At 34.4% G+C, this 16,876-nt stretch overlaps 1 protein-coding gene across 2 annotated transcripts; it reads left to right on the forward strand.

The window, feature by feature from the left end:
- The first annotated feature begins 490 nt into the window (after positions 1 to 490).
- On the forward strand, positions 491 to 15,180 carry samsn1b (SAM domain, SH3 domain and nuclear localisation signals 1b). 2 transcript variants are annotated; one of them, XM_051910307.1, is made up of 16 exons: positions 491 to 600; positions 1,616 to 1,753; positions 2,068 to 2,132; positions 5,185 to 5,222; positions 5,692 to 5,772; positions 6,096 to 6,190; positions 6,458 to 6,520; positions 7,734 to 7,857; positions 7,935 to 8,338; positions 9,999 to 10,085; positions 10,170 to 10,295; positions 11,395 to 11,506; positions 11,691 to 11,842; positions 12,897 to 13,103; positions 13,270 to 13,420; positions 14,617 to 15,180. In XM_051910307.1, exons 2-16 carry the CDS (start codon positions 1,715 to 1,717, stop codon positions 14,799 to 14,801), a joined length of 1,929 nt encoding a protein of 642 aa, XP_051766267.1. In that variant the 5' UTR covers positions 491 to 600; positions 1,616 to 1,714; the 3' UTR covers positions 14,802 to 15,180. The 2 variants fall into 2 exon arrangements, with proteins under 2 accessions (XP_051766267.1, XP_051766268.1); XM_051910308.1 differs by lacking the exons at positions 491 to 600; positions 1,616 to 1,753; positions 2,068 to 2,132; ... (4 more) ...; positions 7,734 to 7,857; positions 7,935 to 8,338 and adding an exon at positions 9,527 to 9,728.
- The last annotated feature ends 1,696 nt before the right edge of the window (positions 15,181 to 16,876 follow it).

Raw genomic sequence — 16,876 nt, forward strand, 5'->3', positions numbered from 1 at the left:
TTCCATCCAACAACAGCCTGCAGCTCCTGAACATGTGTGAGAGGAGTCTTTGGACAATCCATACTTCATTTTCATAGAGTCCAAAAAATCACAGATCAAGACTTTTAGCCACATATTATTTAGTTTTAGCCATACTATATAAAAAAATATTATAAAATAAAAAATGATAGAAATATATATTATAAATTATGTCTAATAATAATAACAATTTTTAAAAGGTAAATATATATTACAAATTACAATGTATAAAAAGTGGAGTATAAAAGTGAGCCGTTCTGAGCCATACCATGCAGTGGGAAAGCGCATTAAAGTAAAAAACATTATTATTTTAACAATTAATTCATCAATAATTATATTAATAGTTAGATAATTATATTAGATAATTATTATATTATTATACGTGTATGCTATGTATATTAGGCTATATATATATATATATATATATATATATATATATATATATATATATATATATATAATGCTGTCATATGCAGGGCGGCATTCGATTCAGTCACATGCTAACGTCCACACGTCCATTTTGTCACGACATCGAGGAGCAAAGAGGAAATTGTCAATGCGCCGACAGACACGACAGAGCAGGTTTCTTTTTATATGAAAAAGTCTCATCTTTTAAATTCGATTAATTTTACTAATTCAAACAATAGCCTAAATGTGGTTTTGCCGCTCTTTAATGTGGCGTGACAGATCTGTGGCGCCTCAATCAAGTGGCACGTGAACCGATCATCTTACTCTTTACTACTAGTTACAGCACAAAACAAACATGAATGATCATTAAAAGGAATGTTGAAAGAAACAGTACAACTTACTGAAATGCATGTTTCATGTAATTGCTCAATCAATGTTTTAACATTGATCGCGGCATCTGAAACAATGTCACGTGACGAACGTTACATTTTACCTCAGGAAAGCCATGCCCACAAACTCAATAGTAGGTTTTTTTATGCACTATATTACATATTCATATTTTTACTCTTTTAAAAAGTTGTTATAACGTTATTACTGTAAAAACGGCATTATATGCTATTGTATACAAATTAGTTGTTAATTTGAACCTTTAATATTATAGTAATGTACCAGCTGACTGGGTTCCCTATAGTTTACAGAGTTAGAGATTTTTTTCCTTGAGAAATATTATGTACTGTACCTTATATATATCCAAGTGTAATCTATATCAGTAAAGAATCGCAAGCTTATGCTTATTGGTCTATTTAGTTCGATAAATAGACCATACTATTTATTTATATGTGTATGTAAAAATTATATGTATGTGTATATATGATTTAATACAATCAATTTACAGTCAATCAGATTGATACTGAGTAAAAACATGGGAATACAAATATTATCAATTAAAGAATAATATCAAAAAGAGAAAAACATAACAAACTACAAGAATAGATTTTTTTCTCTCACATAGATACAAATGTCTTTTCTTTCAATCAGAATTATGTCATAGATCACCTCCTTAACCTTAACTCTGCTTTAAAGGTTAATACTGTGGTCCATGTTAGTGGCTAAAATCAAAAGGCAGGGCTCTTATTTCTCATATTGAATGTCTTTCTTACTTACTATTCTTATTTTGTGTTTGGTCCAGGATGGCTCAACGGACAGTCTGTACGAACCAGCCCAGATTGGCCTGAACAGTCAAGACTCATTGCCCAGAAGGCTACCCAGCCCAAACTCTGCGAAAAACATGGGCGTGTGGAGTGGATCCGAGCCCTGCATCGCCATGGTGGGTTTATTCGCATGTGCCTACAAACGCAAGGGAATTCACATGGCATTTCATGAGACTCTGAACTGCAGTTATGTTGAATGTGACATTGAGGAGAATATTAATAAGCGAAAGTGCTGCCACCTGTATAACCACTGATTAATCTGTGAGTGACGTGTGTGGGGTACAGCAGGTCACACTCATTAGGAAATTACCAAAATCCAACAATCCAGATGAAATGCTGCATGAGCTGATGTACATTTGATGTATCATATATGATCATCTCATATAAATATCTAAATCAAAATGAAGACAGTTCTTGTCTCTCATTCCAGAAGCTTCCAGAGACTCACACAAGGAAGACTCAGGAAAATAAGACTTCGGAAAAGGTGAAGAGAAAGTAAGTTCTGGATCTATTGGTCTGTTAATGATACTTCAAGACCTGTGAAATGTTTCTTTTTTTATTTATTGAAAAAATAGTAAATCATTTATAGAAAATGGAAATAATTTCACAATTATGGGAAGTAGTGTTGTCATGGTACCAAAATTCCAGTAGTCGGTACCAATACCATAAAAATTTTACGGTTCTCGGTACCAATTTTGGTACCACAGCAAAATCTGTTGGAACTATTTTACTATTTTATATAGCCTATTTTAAAAACATTAAATATGTTAATCATACATATAAATATTTGGAGCATGTGTGTGTATATATACCTCAATGAAATAAATTTTGAAATATAAAAAAATAAATAAATGCTCAAACATCCATTTTGTAACAGACGTGCATGTTTATTTTAACTATTATTTTAACGACACACTACAGCCTGTAAAACTATGAAATAAATATTGGTAAATAATGGTAACCTAAATAATAAGAAAGTTAAATATTATTAAAAAAAAAAAAAAAAACATTCGTTTTTTTATTTCTACACAAAGATGCGTCATATAGCCTACTGCTCTGCTCTTTGAGAGGGATGTGGGACACGAGCACGAAAGAGGTCATTTCTCTTTAATAATATCTTCATGTTATCTCCTGATGTTACAAGGAACTAACACTTGTTGTAAAAGGTCTGAAGAGTGAGTTTTATCTTCACACATTCAGGCTTTATTTGATTTAGCGCTGCCAGGGAAAGCGAAAGTAAAAAATTACCAGCGTGTGTGAAACGCGCTATACAAATAAACTTGACGCGCCTTATGAAGTCTAATAACAAGCACAAACTGTGTTAAATAGAAACTGACGTGCAAGCAAAAAGGTTTCTGTCCTACGGTGTTTTTTCTACTTTACCACAGTAAAGAATGCGAATAGCCTATAATAGGCCTAAAAGCGAACGAAAGGAAGAAACATTATAATCCCCTGCGTGAGTGAAGATTTGGGAAAAGAAACAGAGATTCCATATTCAGTGGAATAACTAATGGAATATTGTTAAATTCTCTGCTAATCGGGTGACTAGATCGTGATTCGCAAAACAGAATACAAAGCTTAAATTTATGGACTCACCTACCTCTCTCATTCGGCATGAACCAAAATGTTTCCATGGCTGCGATGTCACGTTTAATTGCTAACCTATTATTTCTTTTGTAAACAAAGCTTTGTGCTTCACTCGTGTCATATTCAAGTAAATACTGGCACAGCCCTATCAGTGGGTACCGAATATACCCGGATTCTCGGTACTACCGGTACTACAGAAATGCTGGTATCGTCACATTTTCAAAATTTCAGTACCGACTTGGTACGGAAGTACCGGTACTTTTGACAACACTAATGGGAAGTTTAATTACATAAAGTAATACAGTTAATATGAATGCATTTCTCATAACTACACCTTTTATGGGAATGATAACATTAACATCTCCTCTCTGCAATAGTTACAGTCGGTGTGGCCAGGGCCGCCATTAGATCATGACGTGCCGTATGCTGTATTTTATGAGAGAATGAGAGAGCTGGATTAGGATTATAATAATTGAGACCAGTGTGAGGGATTTAGTTACTGTTCTGACCCACCTGTTTAAACCAATGTCAGACTTGTCCCTGCTACAGTATCACATACTGGTCATGATCTGCCTTTAAAGTAGTTTTGACCAGAATAAGTAACATAATATAGAATAAAAACTTATGATTGAAGAATATCACCGGTGTTAGGGAAAGTTAATTTTAAAAGTAATGCATTACAATATTGCTAAATAATTCCTTTACTTAGTTACTTTTTATGGAAAGTAATGCGTTACATTACTTTTGCATTACTTTTTCTCACTTGGGCAGGGCTTGCTTGTTTGTTTTTTAATAAAAAATTTTTTGGAAAAATTTAAAGGTCCTTTCACACCAAAAGTGAAATGAATAAGCTTCATGCTGATCACAAATGTGATGTTTTTCAAAAGTCATTTTTGCTTATTAGTATTGGATCATCAATGGTCAGCAGAAAAGACATTGATTAATAAAGTGAGATTAAATACATAAAGTATATTTGTTTAATTTAATATATTATTCGAACCGATTCGAATTGTGAACCGATTCAGACGGTTTTGCTCAACCCATTTCATCTCAAAGATCTGAGAAAGTCATCGACAAAACGGACATCGATTCGCTAGTTCTGATTCTAAATGTAGTCGATAGAAAAATACTGGTCATAGCTATTTTAGCCTGATCATTAAACTCTGTTTATCCCGAGATATATCTAACTGTAGAACCGCAGCTGGATACTATTGTTTTTTTGTTTTTTTACTGACAAGTAAAAAAGTATCTCTAAAAGATTCAAATTGAATCGTCAGCTTTTAGCTTTTAGGCCATTTGGCTGTCCGTATGAGCAATTCATGCAAATGAACCGACTCAAACAGTGATTCATTCATGGAACAAACATCGATTTGCTAGTTCTATTTCTAAGTAGCTGACAGAAAATAAGAATCATAGCTATTTAACGCTATGTTTACCTGACAAGCGCTTGTAGTGTCACTGTCTTCTTGAGCTCTGAAAACTACAGCACCAGACGATTCGATGATTTATTGGCTTGAACTGGCGAGTTCAATTGCAAAAAAAGTATAGCCTGTTGCGAATTGCAAAAAAAGTATAATATAGTATAGTTATTTTGGTGTCTGCTGTTTTTTCAGATGGCAGCCTTCCAAACATTAACTTTTGTGGCTATATGAGTTACAATTATATACGCTGACCATAAAAACTTATGTAAGTTCTGGTTTTGAACTCGATTCTCTCTCTCACAAGCACTCTAAATGAAACAGAAGGCTTAGGCTACTACAACTGTGTGTGTGTATATATATATATATATATATATACACACACACACACCTTTCTTATATATATCATCAACCTTAATTGACTATATATATATATATATATATATATATAGTCAATTAAGGTTGATTGGGAGACTTATATATATATATAATGTTTATATATTTATTTATTAATCATATGCATTTTCTTATTCACATAACAGGTCCCAAATACTATCGACATCTGAAGATGAGACTACAGGTTTGTCTATTGTTTTGAATGTATACCCAGAATTCCTTGCTGATTTCACTCACAGTTCATTAAAAACTTCAGTATTATCTAACTTAAACCACGCGCTGAATACTACAGTACTAATAATACTGCTTGTCATAGAACAAAGTGTCATAGAGTTTAAAGGTCTGTCAAATTCATAATCCAAGGGTCAGTTATTTCATCCAGAACTTCATCTGTCTCGACCCATAGCATTAAGCTTTATCTTTGTCTGAATTTTTGCTTTGTTTCAGGATTAAGGATTGAACTTGAAAAAAATGAACTGATTTTTGCATTTGACCCACTGAATTCCAGCAAAGCTCTTCTGCCTTATATTTTTGAGCGCTGTTAACCAAATGCTGGTCCTGCTGACCTACTTGGCAGCGACGTGTCTCGATAACATTATTTCATTTGCCTTCCATGTTTTGCTCTCAAAATAACCCGTTATTATCTCTGACAGATCATACAGAGTCTGATGCCCACTGGCCATCCACCAGGAAAAAAGACGGCTTTGTACACGGCAAGAACCATTCGAACACAGGTAACAGGTCTATAGAGGCTGCAGTGTGTGTGTGTCTGTGTGTGTGATTGTTAGCCGAGGAAGTAGGGTGGGCTAGGGGTCAGAGAAAGTCGTGTGTGTCAAACAGTCTTAGTGGATTAGATCAGTGACGACACAAAGCAATTCCAAAAGCCCATGTGAAACAGAGGATTTGATTTGGGCTCAGACTGATTCACTGACAGTCTGATAAAATGTGATCAGGGTCACATTCTCTTCCCCAGACTTTCCAAGTTTCCATCTAAATCTAAAGTCTGAATTGTCATAAATCCAGGGCTTGAGCTAAATTGTGCTGTTTTTTAATCTAGAGATGGTCAAAGATCACCACCTGTCGAAACTCACTAGAGAAGAGAAAGAGGAGCGGGGGAATTCAGAGAAAACTGTTAAAAATCCTTCTGTCCAGGTAAATCACACCAGCAAAATATCTCATAATCTAACTTTAATGTGACAAAAACATCAAACACCATCAAATATTAATTTAAGAGTGGCATCCAGAAATTGTGCCTCTCGATAATACAGGATAAATTTCTCTGTGATTAAAATCTTCATTACATTAATGCAATTCATTCATCTGTGTAATATTGTCCTTTTATCATTCTTTCGATGTCAGACCTGAGATTTTTACAATATCCCTCTCAAATTTATTCAGCACTGGTGTTTTTATTCACAGGGTGTGAATTTTGAAGCCTGGAATCCCAATAGAGAAAACTCTGAAGGCAGACAGCAAGACTTGGTGAGTTTTTTTCTGACGACTGCTTTAAACTTTGAACTTTTTAATAGTTAATGCACTTTGTTGTGGACAAAATGTTTTTTATGATTTTTTTTTTTTTTTTGTACTGTTACTGCCTTCACTTATGGTTCGGCCCAGTTTCATATTTTCCATTCTAACTGAGAAAAAAAATATGCAAAATTATGCATAATGGATTTAAGCATAGTAAAATAAAGCTTAGAGTACTGCATTTTTTTTCTGAGAGTTAAGTCAAATGAAGCAAAATCTTATAGATGCACCAATAATAAAATTACGCACAATAAGATAAGCTACTAAATATTCATTTTATGGCAGAAAACCTATCAATTAAAAAAAGTTGATACTATTTTGTTTAAATACATTAAAAAAAAAACACTAAAAACTATATAAATCAAAAAAGTGGCTGTTATTAAATTTCTCTAATTTTTTAATGAATTAAAATTATAACATTAAAATCTAAAATTCATTTTAAATGCAACATTTAGGCTGAATTTAAAGGGTTAGTTCACCCCAAAATGAAAATTTTGTCACTAATTATTCACCCTCATGTCCGTCCAAACTCGTAAGACTTTCGTAAGATCTTTTTGATGAAATCTGAGAGATGTCTTTTCCTCCATTGACTGGCTTTGCAACTACCACTTTGACGCTTCAAAGTGTTCATAAAGAGATCCGGAAACTGAATTGAATTGAGCCGTTTAGTCCAAATTTTCTGAAGAGACTCAATCTCTTTTTATGATGAACAGATTTAATTTAGGCTTTTACTCACACACCAACATTGGTCAGTGAACATAAGCAGAAGCTCAACCGAACCTGAATGACACACAAGAACAAGCCTCTTCCGGAAGCTCAAACGTGCTGCGTAACACATAAAAATGAACCTCGTTGGTTACGCAATACACTTGAGGGAATAACGTTTTCATAACTTAATGAGAATATTAGCAAAAATTTTCAAAGGAAATTTCATAGGTCAGATTATGAGGAACTCAAATGACATGTCAGTGTAAGAAGAATGTACATCTGTGAAAGGCTTTTAATAAGGTCAGAGCCTGAGGGCAGAGCGTTAGTATTACCCAGAAGCCCCAGCAGTTCGTGGAATCTCATGTGTGTTGATCTTAAGGCAGAGTAAGAGAGGTCAACTGTACAGAGCATCTCTGATCTCCCTCACATGCTGTAATTACCCAATGCTACTTTATTTCAGACCAGGAGGTTAGGGGGCGAGGACGAGACGCAAGGCACGCTGAAGAAAATCCAGAAACTGGTAGGAGTGAAAAAGGGGAGTCAAAGCGTCACGGAGGAGTCAAGGAACAACACAGAGCCTGGCGGTGAGAAACCTAAAGTATTTTTTTATGCAAATAAAATAATAATACAAAAGCCGCATAATCTATGTTACTTCCTTTAGGTCATTTGACAGAATCCAATGGCAAAGACCACAGTCCTGTCATAACCTGCATCAGTCTGACCAAAAAAGCTGAGAAGAAGCCCACAAGACAACCACCACAATCCCAGCAGCCCCTGCAGGAGAAGGATGTGGATACAACAGAAACGGAGGGTTCCTGGAGTCCAGGGCTCTTTCAGGAGTACTGGAGCCCCGTGGCGTATTCTCCAACGTGGGACACGTCCACACACACCTGCCACAGGTCAACGGCTGAACAGGTCATGTACAACTTCAACTTCACCCTCCCCAGAGACACAGACTGGGATAAATACGAGGAGCTCTTTCACCGGTTGGACCCCTACAAACGAGACCAGCAAGCCAGATGGATCACCCACTCCGTCATGGACCTGGACATGCCAGACGCCCTGGTAAGATACTGATCAGAAGTGCACTTCCTGTTTAAAAGACACACAAGAACAGCATGCTATGCTGGTGTTTCAGATGTGTTTCAGGGTGATAAAGCTACAAAAATATGCAAAACAGGGAGCTGACTGTGTTTATTAACTAAAGTATACCAATTTAACTAGGCAAAAAGGTTTTTTTATTAATATCTTCTTTGATCCACAATGGAATTTGTGGTGCATACTGCTTAAAAGACATTTTTTTGTTTGTTTTGTGATGGATTTTTAATAGTAATTGCCAAAGTAAAATAAAATAAATGCAAAAATATATATAAAATTGCTTTTATAATACTTGAATATAAAATGTTACAACCTATTTCTGTTTCGAATAAATGCTGTGTATATATATATATATATATATATATAATTGGCAAGTAACACATTGAATTAAACATTAAATTTTTGAAGTAGAAAGACTGAAATAGTATTTTCTTTGTTTTATTTTTCAAACAACTTCATTACGTAATATAATATTTAATGTCACATATTTTATGTATAAAATAATATATAGTTTTAATGTAATATACACTACTGTTCAAAAGTTTAGTGTAAGTTTTTAAAAAAAAAAAAAAAAAATTTAATTCATCAAGGATGCATTACATTGATCAAAAGGGACATTGCAGACATTTAAAATGTTACAAACTATTTCTATTTCAAATAAATGCTGTCTATTCATCATAAAATCTTGAAAAAAATGTATCATGGTTTACACAAAAATATGAAGCAGCACAACTGTTTTCAACATTGATTTAAAAGTGTTTCTTGAGCACCAAATCAGCATATTAAAATGATATCTGAAGGATCATGTGACACTGAAGACTGGAGTAATGATGCTGAAAGTTCAGCTTTGCATCACAGGAATAAATTACATTTTAACATATAGTAAAATTTGAAATTGTAATAATATTTTGCAGTATTACTGTTTTTACTGTATTTTGATCAAATAAATGCAGTGTTGGTTAGCACAAAATACTTCTTTCAAAAACATAGTACAGCGTACATATTAATTTATGATAAATTTAACTTTCAGTTACAATGATTTCTTATACAGATCAAATACAAATTACATCACAATAACTTTAATTCCGTGTTGTGTTCTAAAACGCTGGTGACGTTAATGAGGACACTTTAAAGTCACTGATTAGAGATGTCAGTAGACGCTCACATCCTGTGCGGTTGAGGAAGTGTGTTTAGACTCGACTGTATGTGTGAGTTGCTTCAGGCCAGTGCTGGTGTCTTCAAAAAGTGAGCTGCTTTCTGTCAGGAGAGCTTGAGAGAAAAAACATTTGACACAATTGACAGAATGCTTCAAAGGAAACCATCAAATGTCTCTGACAAATCAAGGAACAAACCTAAGGTAAAAATTTTTTTTTCCAAAATCAAACAGTTTGTCCATCTATTGTGGTGAAATGATACATTACGCAAGTACAAACAGTTCGCTCGCTTAACAGTTTATTATTCTGTTTTGACCTTGTCAGTTTGCAAACAAAAGCCATGCGAAATTGTCACTTTGTTGGCCATTGGTGATCTCTTCTGTGACCACAAGACTGGTGTGAAAGTCAAGACACAATCAAGACTGTTCACAGCTGCAGTCCACCATTAACCTGTTTTCTTCATTTTGTTTCAGAGATCCACCAGTTTTGGGATTTTTGACAGACAGCAGCATACCCATGTCAAGGCAGAAGATAAGGCAGAAGATAAGGGAGAAAGTTTGGTGAGTGTTTCTCTTTTCAGTAATGCTCATATAAAAAACCTGAACTTGTACTGACAAAAAACTTGTACCGAACTCCATGTGTAGCCCATGGAAGCAGCTGAGGTGGATCCCAGTAAATCAGGAGGTCTCGGGAAGAAGATGAAGAACATCTCACTGACCATGCGTAAAAAGATGGGCCGGAAATACACTAAAGCCCTGTCAGAGGAAACGGTGAGCGCTTGCTTGACAGTTCAGCACCTTTAACCTTTAAAACAACATCAAAACTTGCCAGCCGTGTTGTTACACTCTTAAAAATAAAGGTTTTTTAGGTTCAGCAAAGAACGCTCTTCTTACGAAGAACCATTTTTTCTATAACATTTTTTCTTGAGTCCTTTTTGAGAACTTGATGTTCCATCATAAGTTGTTCAGATAAGCGAATTGACTTCTAGGTTTTTTACAGGGGTAATTCAACAAACTTTTGAGCACAAATCATTTGTAAAATGTCCAAATTGCTCTTTTATATAATATGGTCTGGTGCTTTTGAGGTCCAAAAATGACAAAAAAAAGTACCATAAAAGTAGTGTGTATGACCTGCATGTTATATTCCAAGTGTTCAGAATCATACAATAGATTTTATGTGAGGAAAAGACCAAATTTTAACTTGTTAATCTCTGAAAATCTTCCTCAGATCCTCTAAAAATTTCCTCATCAAGAAGTCTTGATTATAGTGTAGGTTCAAACTAGCTTTGCTTATATGTGAAAGAATCTCTCACAGTAAATTCTGTAAATTATACAGGGAACCTTCTGACTTGATACATGACAAAAAGGTTAACTGTAAAAATCTACAGTAAAAGTGATGTCCAGGCTTGGAAAATTTACATCAATTTGGGTTTAAAACTATATTTTAAACATCAAAAAATTACAAAGCAAAGAGTCAAAGTTCTTAGAAGAGCTTGAAAGTTTCTCCTACAACATTTATCTTGAGTAAGCAGTGTGAGTCTGAGGTATTAAAGCAGTAAAAACAAGAACGCCCAACGTCTCTGTAGTTCTCTCATTTATTTAAAACTCATTTATGAAGCAGTGCTCCTTTATTTGCGCTGTACTATAAAGAGCTTTTGAGGAGCTTGTGTGGGTGGATTACATGCAGCTCCCATGTCTGAGGTAAAAATGGCATCGCAGCTCTCGCGGATTAAAGACTTTGCTCCCTCAAGCGGCCCGCGGCCTTGCACGACCTGATTTGGTACCTGAAGACCTGTCACGTATCCGCTTTTGATTGGGACACTTCCCTGAGACTTTCTCTGCTCACGAATGCAGTTGATGTTTTTCACAGGGCGAGGAGACTGAAGCTGTGGTGGCTGAAGTCGTGGACGGTACGCTGGCCAAAGGCTGCCACCCCTCCATGGAAAGTTTGTTCAGTTTGCACAGTGGCCAGAGTTCATCTAGTAAGCTGATTCACTTATTATTGGACCATAGGTCTAATGTGCAATTTAAAAAGTAAAACATAGCTGCCACATGAGTAAAAACATATTGTTTGCTGAATTGACATTTTGGCGCAGATGTGCTCTTGACATTTCAACCATGTGGTTTGTGTTTCACTGGTTGTTTTTGCATTTCCTGGTGCTTTAGGTGGCGTGACCAGCAGCTCTGAGGGTTATAGTAACAGGGACAGCCTGCGTTTAGAAGAAGACGTGCCCTATACAGGCCAGTTTTGCGGGAGAGCCAAGGTCCACACTGACTTTGTTCCCAGTCCGTATGACACAGAGTCTCTCAAACTCAAGGTAAAAACCAACATGAGATGTTAAAGGGATAGTACACTCAAAAATGAAAATTCTGTCATCATTTACTAACCGTCATGTCGTTCCAAACTCATAAGACTTTCGTTCATGTTCAGAACACAAATGAAGATCTTTTTCATGAAATTTGAGAGATTTTTGTCCCTCTATTCACAGCTACGCAACTGAAACTTCAAAAAGTTCATAAAGAGGTCGTAAAAATAATCCTTATGATCTGAGCGGTTTAGTCCAAATTTTCTGAAGAAACTCGATCGCTTTATATGATGAACAGATTTAATTTAGGATTTTATTCACATATAAACATTGATCAGCGAACATAAACAGAAACTCAACCGAACCTGCGAAGAATGAACCTTATTGGTTGAGCTTCTGTTTACGAGTTGATGAATGTTTATATGTGAATAAAAGATTCAATCTGTTCATCATATAAAGCGATTGTGTCTCTTCAGAAAATTTGGACTAAACCACTCAATTTATATGGATTAGTTTTACGATCTCTTTATGAACTTTTTGAAGCATCAAAGTGGTAGTTATATAGCCGTCAATGGAGAGTACAGAAATCTCTCAGATTTCATAAAAAAGATCTTCATTTGTGTTCTGAAGATGAACGAAAGTCTTACGGGTTTGGAACGACATGAGAGTGAGTAATTAAAGTCAAAATTTTCATTTTTGGGTGAACTAACCCTTTAAGTGACAAGAAGCAAACTCAACTCAGCAGTGCTAACTCAATACAAAATTTTTGTTTTAAATAAATGGTGTTCTTTTGAATGTTCTGTTAATCAAATAATCCTGAAAAAAACGTGTATGATGGTTTCCATAAAAGTATTAAGCAGCACAACTGTTTTCAACATTGATAATAATGTTTCTTGAGCACCAAATCAGCATGGTAGAATTATTTCTGACTTTGTTCCCAGTCTGTATGACACAGAGTCTCTTAAACTCGAAGTAAAAACACCCTGAGATGACAAGAAACAAGCTCAGCAGATTGATAGTTTGCATTTTGTTTTTCCATTGCCATGTATTCTTTTTTGTTTTTAAGGTGGGAGATATTATTGAGATCATCAGCAAACCTGCAATGGGAATCTGGACTGGGATGCTGAACGGTAAAGTGGGAAGCTTTAAGTTCATCTATGTTGATGTGCTGGTGGAGGAAATCATACCGGAACCGAGGATTCGCTCTCACCGGAGGAGCAGAAGACCTCGACCCAAAACCCTTCAGGAATTTCTGGAAAGACTCAGTCTGGAGGTGCTTAAACTGTACAATTAAATCTTATCACTGATGATCAACCTGCACCATTCAGAACAGCCAAAAACACCCAATTCACTTTCAGACATCTCAAAAACAGGATGTTATGCATTATCTGTGAAGTGAAGTTGGTGCTGCAATTTAACAGACAAAATTGTTATTGCAGGAGCACATTTCATCTCTGCTGTTGAACGGGTATCAGACGGTGGAAGATCTTCGGGATTTGAAGGAGCAGCACCTCGTAGAGCTGAATGTGACCGACCCTGAACACAGACAACGGCTGCTAGCGGCTGCAGAAAGCCTACAGGACTCTGAATGTAAGTGGTTGAACATCAAAAAGTCATCAAAATATTTAAAAATGTCAGCAAATGGCACATAAATGATGCTATCTTTGTTTTCCAAGACATGTTGTTGAATTTCCACTTTTATATTAAAGCTCTCACAGTTAAAGTGCTGATGTAGGATGAGCTCCTCAGCGCTCTGATCGTTTCAGAAACTGAAAAACAAACCTCATCAAAGCCACAATGGTGAAGCGACAGGCTGAAAACTCAAGTTTTCACACGTCTTTCCTCAGATAAAAATCTAGTTTCTTCCCCTCAGTTGTATAACTGTGGTGATATAAAAAATTAACACAAAACAAAAATTAGATAAAATGCATAAAAAAAAGAGTAATAGTATATATTTTAAATTAAATACTATATTTAAATAAAATAAATAAGATATTATTAAATAAGATATATTTAATATATTTAAATGAATAATATAAAATATTGAAAAAAAAAAATATTTTAATAAAATTTTGTTTATGGCATAATAAATTAACCAGAGAACAAAATGAGAAAACAATGTAAAAATATATATTTTTAAATAAAACATTTAAAAAATGTTTTAAAAAATATATATTTTTAAATAATATATTTACATATTTAAATAAAATAATAAATGTTAAATAAAATGAATGAATGTTAAATAAAAAAATTGAATAAAATTAATGTGTAAATAAAATGTGTGTTTAATTAAATACATTTTAAATATAAAATATTAAATATATTTAAATAGATAATATAAACTATTTTAAAAATATTTTTAATAAAAAATTTAATACATTGATTTGTTTAAAAAAAAAAAAAAAAATCTTTAAAATTGTCCACAATGACTAGAAAAGGAGTTTCAGATTTTTTTTAATTAGTGTAGCTTAATAAAAAAAAAAAAAATGCTGCTAGTGGAAAAAAGTGAATGTCATTGAGGCCAGTTGCCTGCATGTGATGAAAGACCCAACAGGAAGTGTGTTGAGCAGTGAGTTTGTGTGGGTATCCGTCTTACACAGCCACACCTCACAAACTACATCAAATGCTGCAATACACAGAAAAACATTGCGTGTGTTGCGTGTTATAAAACAAACTTCCAAGTAATGCATGAATATTTATGCACAATCATCTGATGACATTATCGTTACGTCTGTGCATGTACAAGACCACAGCTTGTTGTGAAAGCCTTGTTTTTTCTAATATAGATAATAATCAGAACCTGGAAGAGGCAAATGAGGAGCCCAAATCTCCCTCTGAACAAGTCAAAATCGAACTGAACGACTGTCCCAGAGACTCGGGCTGTTACATCGGATCAGACTGTTCAGACAACAGTAAAGAGGACACAGAGACCCAGCTGGCCCCTCTCAGCCCATCTGCAACAGAAGCATAAACCACAGCCCTGCATAATAGGGTTTTTTTTTTTTTTTTTTTGCCCTCATCTGCCTCTGGTTGGTGCAAAAACTGTTACCCGCTGACCACAACCTATTTTGGCTGGAGTTTTTGACTGCGTAAAGAAGCCTTTGTGTTTCAGATCTGTTGCATTAAGGAGTTTTCATGTCTGATGACACCGGACTCTCACATCATGGACACTGTGAAGTTATTAGAGATATACAGATATTAAAGATGACATGTAAATATACTGTAAATATAGTGAGAGGTAAAACTTTGCTCTTGTAAACCATTTAAACTTTGCCTTGCACATGTTAGACAAATCAAGAAACTACTGAGATTACAAATGTATTATTTTATGCAATAAAAAGAATTCTTTATATTGTACTAATTTCATCTGTTACATATCCAGTCATATTAATATACTGATAGTTACTGGTACAGAGCTTACGGCAGTGGTTTCCTGAAACTAAAAATGTCACTGGAAAAAAAAAAAAGGTCAGAAATACTGAAACACTGCTTCATTCACACTAGTCAGTCTTGATTGGTTGCTGCCATCTAGTGTGAGCACTTACTAACTACATCCATAAAAAAGCAAACTCTATTATTTAAAACATTAAGGGCACATATACAACTCAAAATTGCTGAAAAAAAAAAAAAAAAACAGTTTGGCAACATTATCACACAGTTCTTGCTTAAGTCTATCTTAAAGCATAATAATTGGTAACTCTTTATAATAACTTCCATTATTGACATTAACAAATATGGCATTCTATAATGGTTTATTAATCATTAGTTAATGCACATTCAAACAATTAAACTTTGATTCATTTTTGAATATGCATAAACTATGGACTTGTAATGATTATACACTAGCGTTCAAAGGTTTGGGATCAGTAAGATTTTTAAAAATTCTCTTCAAGTCTGCATTTATTTAATTAAAAATACAGCAAAAACAGTAATATTGTGAATTATTATTATTACAATTTAAAATAAGTGTTTTCTATTTAATACATTTTAAAAAATATTATTTATTCCTGTGATGCAAGGCTGAAGTTTTAGCAGCTCACAAAACATTTCTTATCAATTTTGAAAATAGTTGTTAAGCTTAATATTTTTCTGGGAAACCAGAAAAATATTAATTTTTAATATTAATATATTGTTTGATCAATAGAAACTTCAAAAGAACATAATTTATTTGAAATGGATATATTTAGTAACATTATAAATGTCTTTAATGTCACGTTTGTTTAATTTAATGCATCTTTGCTGAGTAAAAGTATTAATTTATTTTTTTAAAAATCTTACTGGCCGCATGAACGTTGCACAAATGTTCTGCTCATGAATGAATATGGCCAATGTATTACCCATTAATATACAATAAAAAACCTGTTATGTTTTAGGGTACGTTTACACGACAACTATGTACTTAAAAAAGGTATTTTTTTGCGTACAGACGACACAACATTGTTGTCAAAATGATTCCCGTTCAAGGATTAGTTCACTTTCATATAAAATGTTCCTAATAATTTACTCACCCCCATGTCATCCAAGATGTTCATGTCTTTCTTTCTTCAGTCGAAAAAGAAATGAAGGTTTTTGATAAACATTCCAGGATTATTCTCCTTATAATGGCCTCCAAATGGTTGAAGGTCAAAATTACAGTTTCAGTGCAGCTTCAAAGGGCTTTAAACGATACCAGACGAGGAATAAGGGTCTTATCTAGCGAAACGATCGGTCATTTTCGAAAAAAATTTAAATGTATATGCTTTATATAAACAAATGATCGCCTTCCAAGTGCTTCCGCCAAAACCGTACTTTCGTATTCTTCAAAAAGCTTACGCTGTATGTCCTACGCCTACCCTATTCAACTTACGGAACGAACGCAGCGCCAGTTACATTTTTTCCGTAAGTAGAATAGGGAATGCGTCTGGTATTGTTTAAAGCCCTTTGAAGCTGCACTGAAACTATAATTTTGACCTTCAAACGTTTGGAGGCCATTGAAGTCCATTATAAGGCGAATAATCCTGCAATGTTTTCGTCAAAAACCGGATGACATCCAAAATCTTGGATGAC

This window comes from Ctenopharyngodon idella, chromosome 10 (genome assembly GCF_019924925.1).
Source record: "Ctenopharyngodon idella isolate HZGC_01 chromosome 10, HZGC01, whole genome shotgun sequence".
Taxonomy (NCBI): Eukaryota; Metazoa; Chordata; class Actinopteri; order Cypriniformes; family Xenocyprididae; genus Ctenopharyngodon; species Ctenopharyngodon idella.

What these genes read in the sequence shown, in the direction of transcription:
- samsn1b (XM_051910307.1), top strand. Translation starts at nt 1,715, where the DNA reads ATGGGCGTGTGGAGTGGATCCGAGCCCTGCATCGCCATG. An exon ending in AAGATAAGGGAGAAAGTTTG is followed by an intron (nt 10,086 to 10,169) that starts GTGAGTGTTTCT and finishes CTCCATGTGTAG; the next exon opens with CCCATGGAAGCAGCTGAGGT. An exon ending in CAGAGTCTCTCAAACTCAAG is followed by an intron (nt 11,843 to 12,896) that starts GTAAAAACCAAC and finishes TTTGTTTTTAAG; the next exon opens with GTGGGAGATATTATTGAGAT.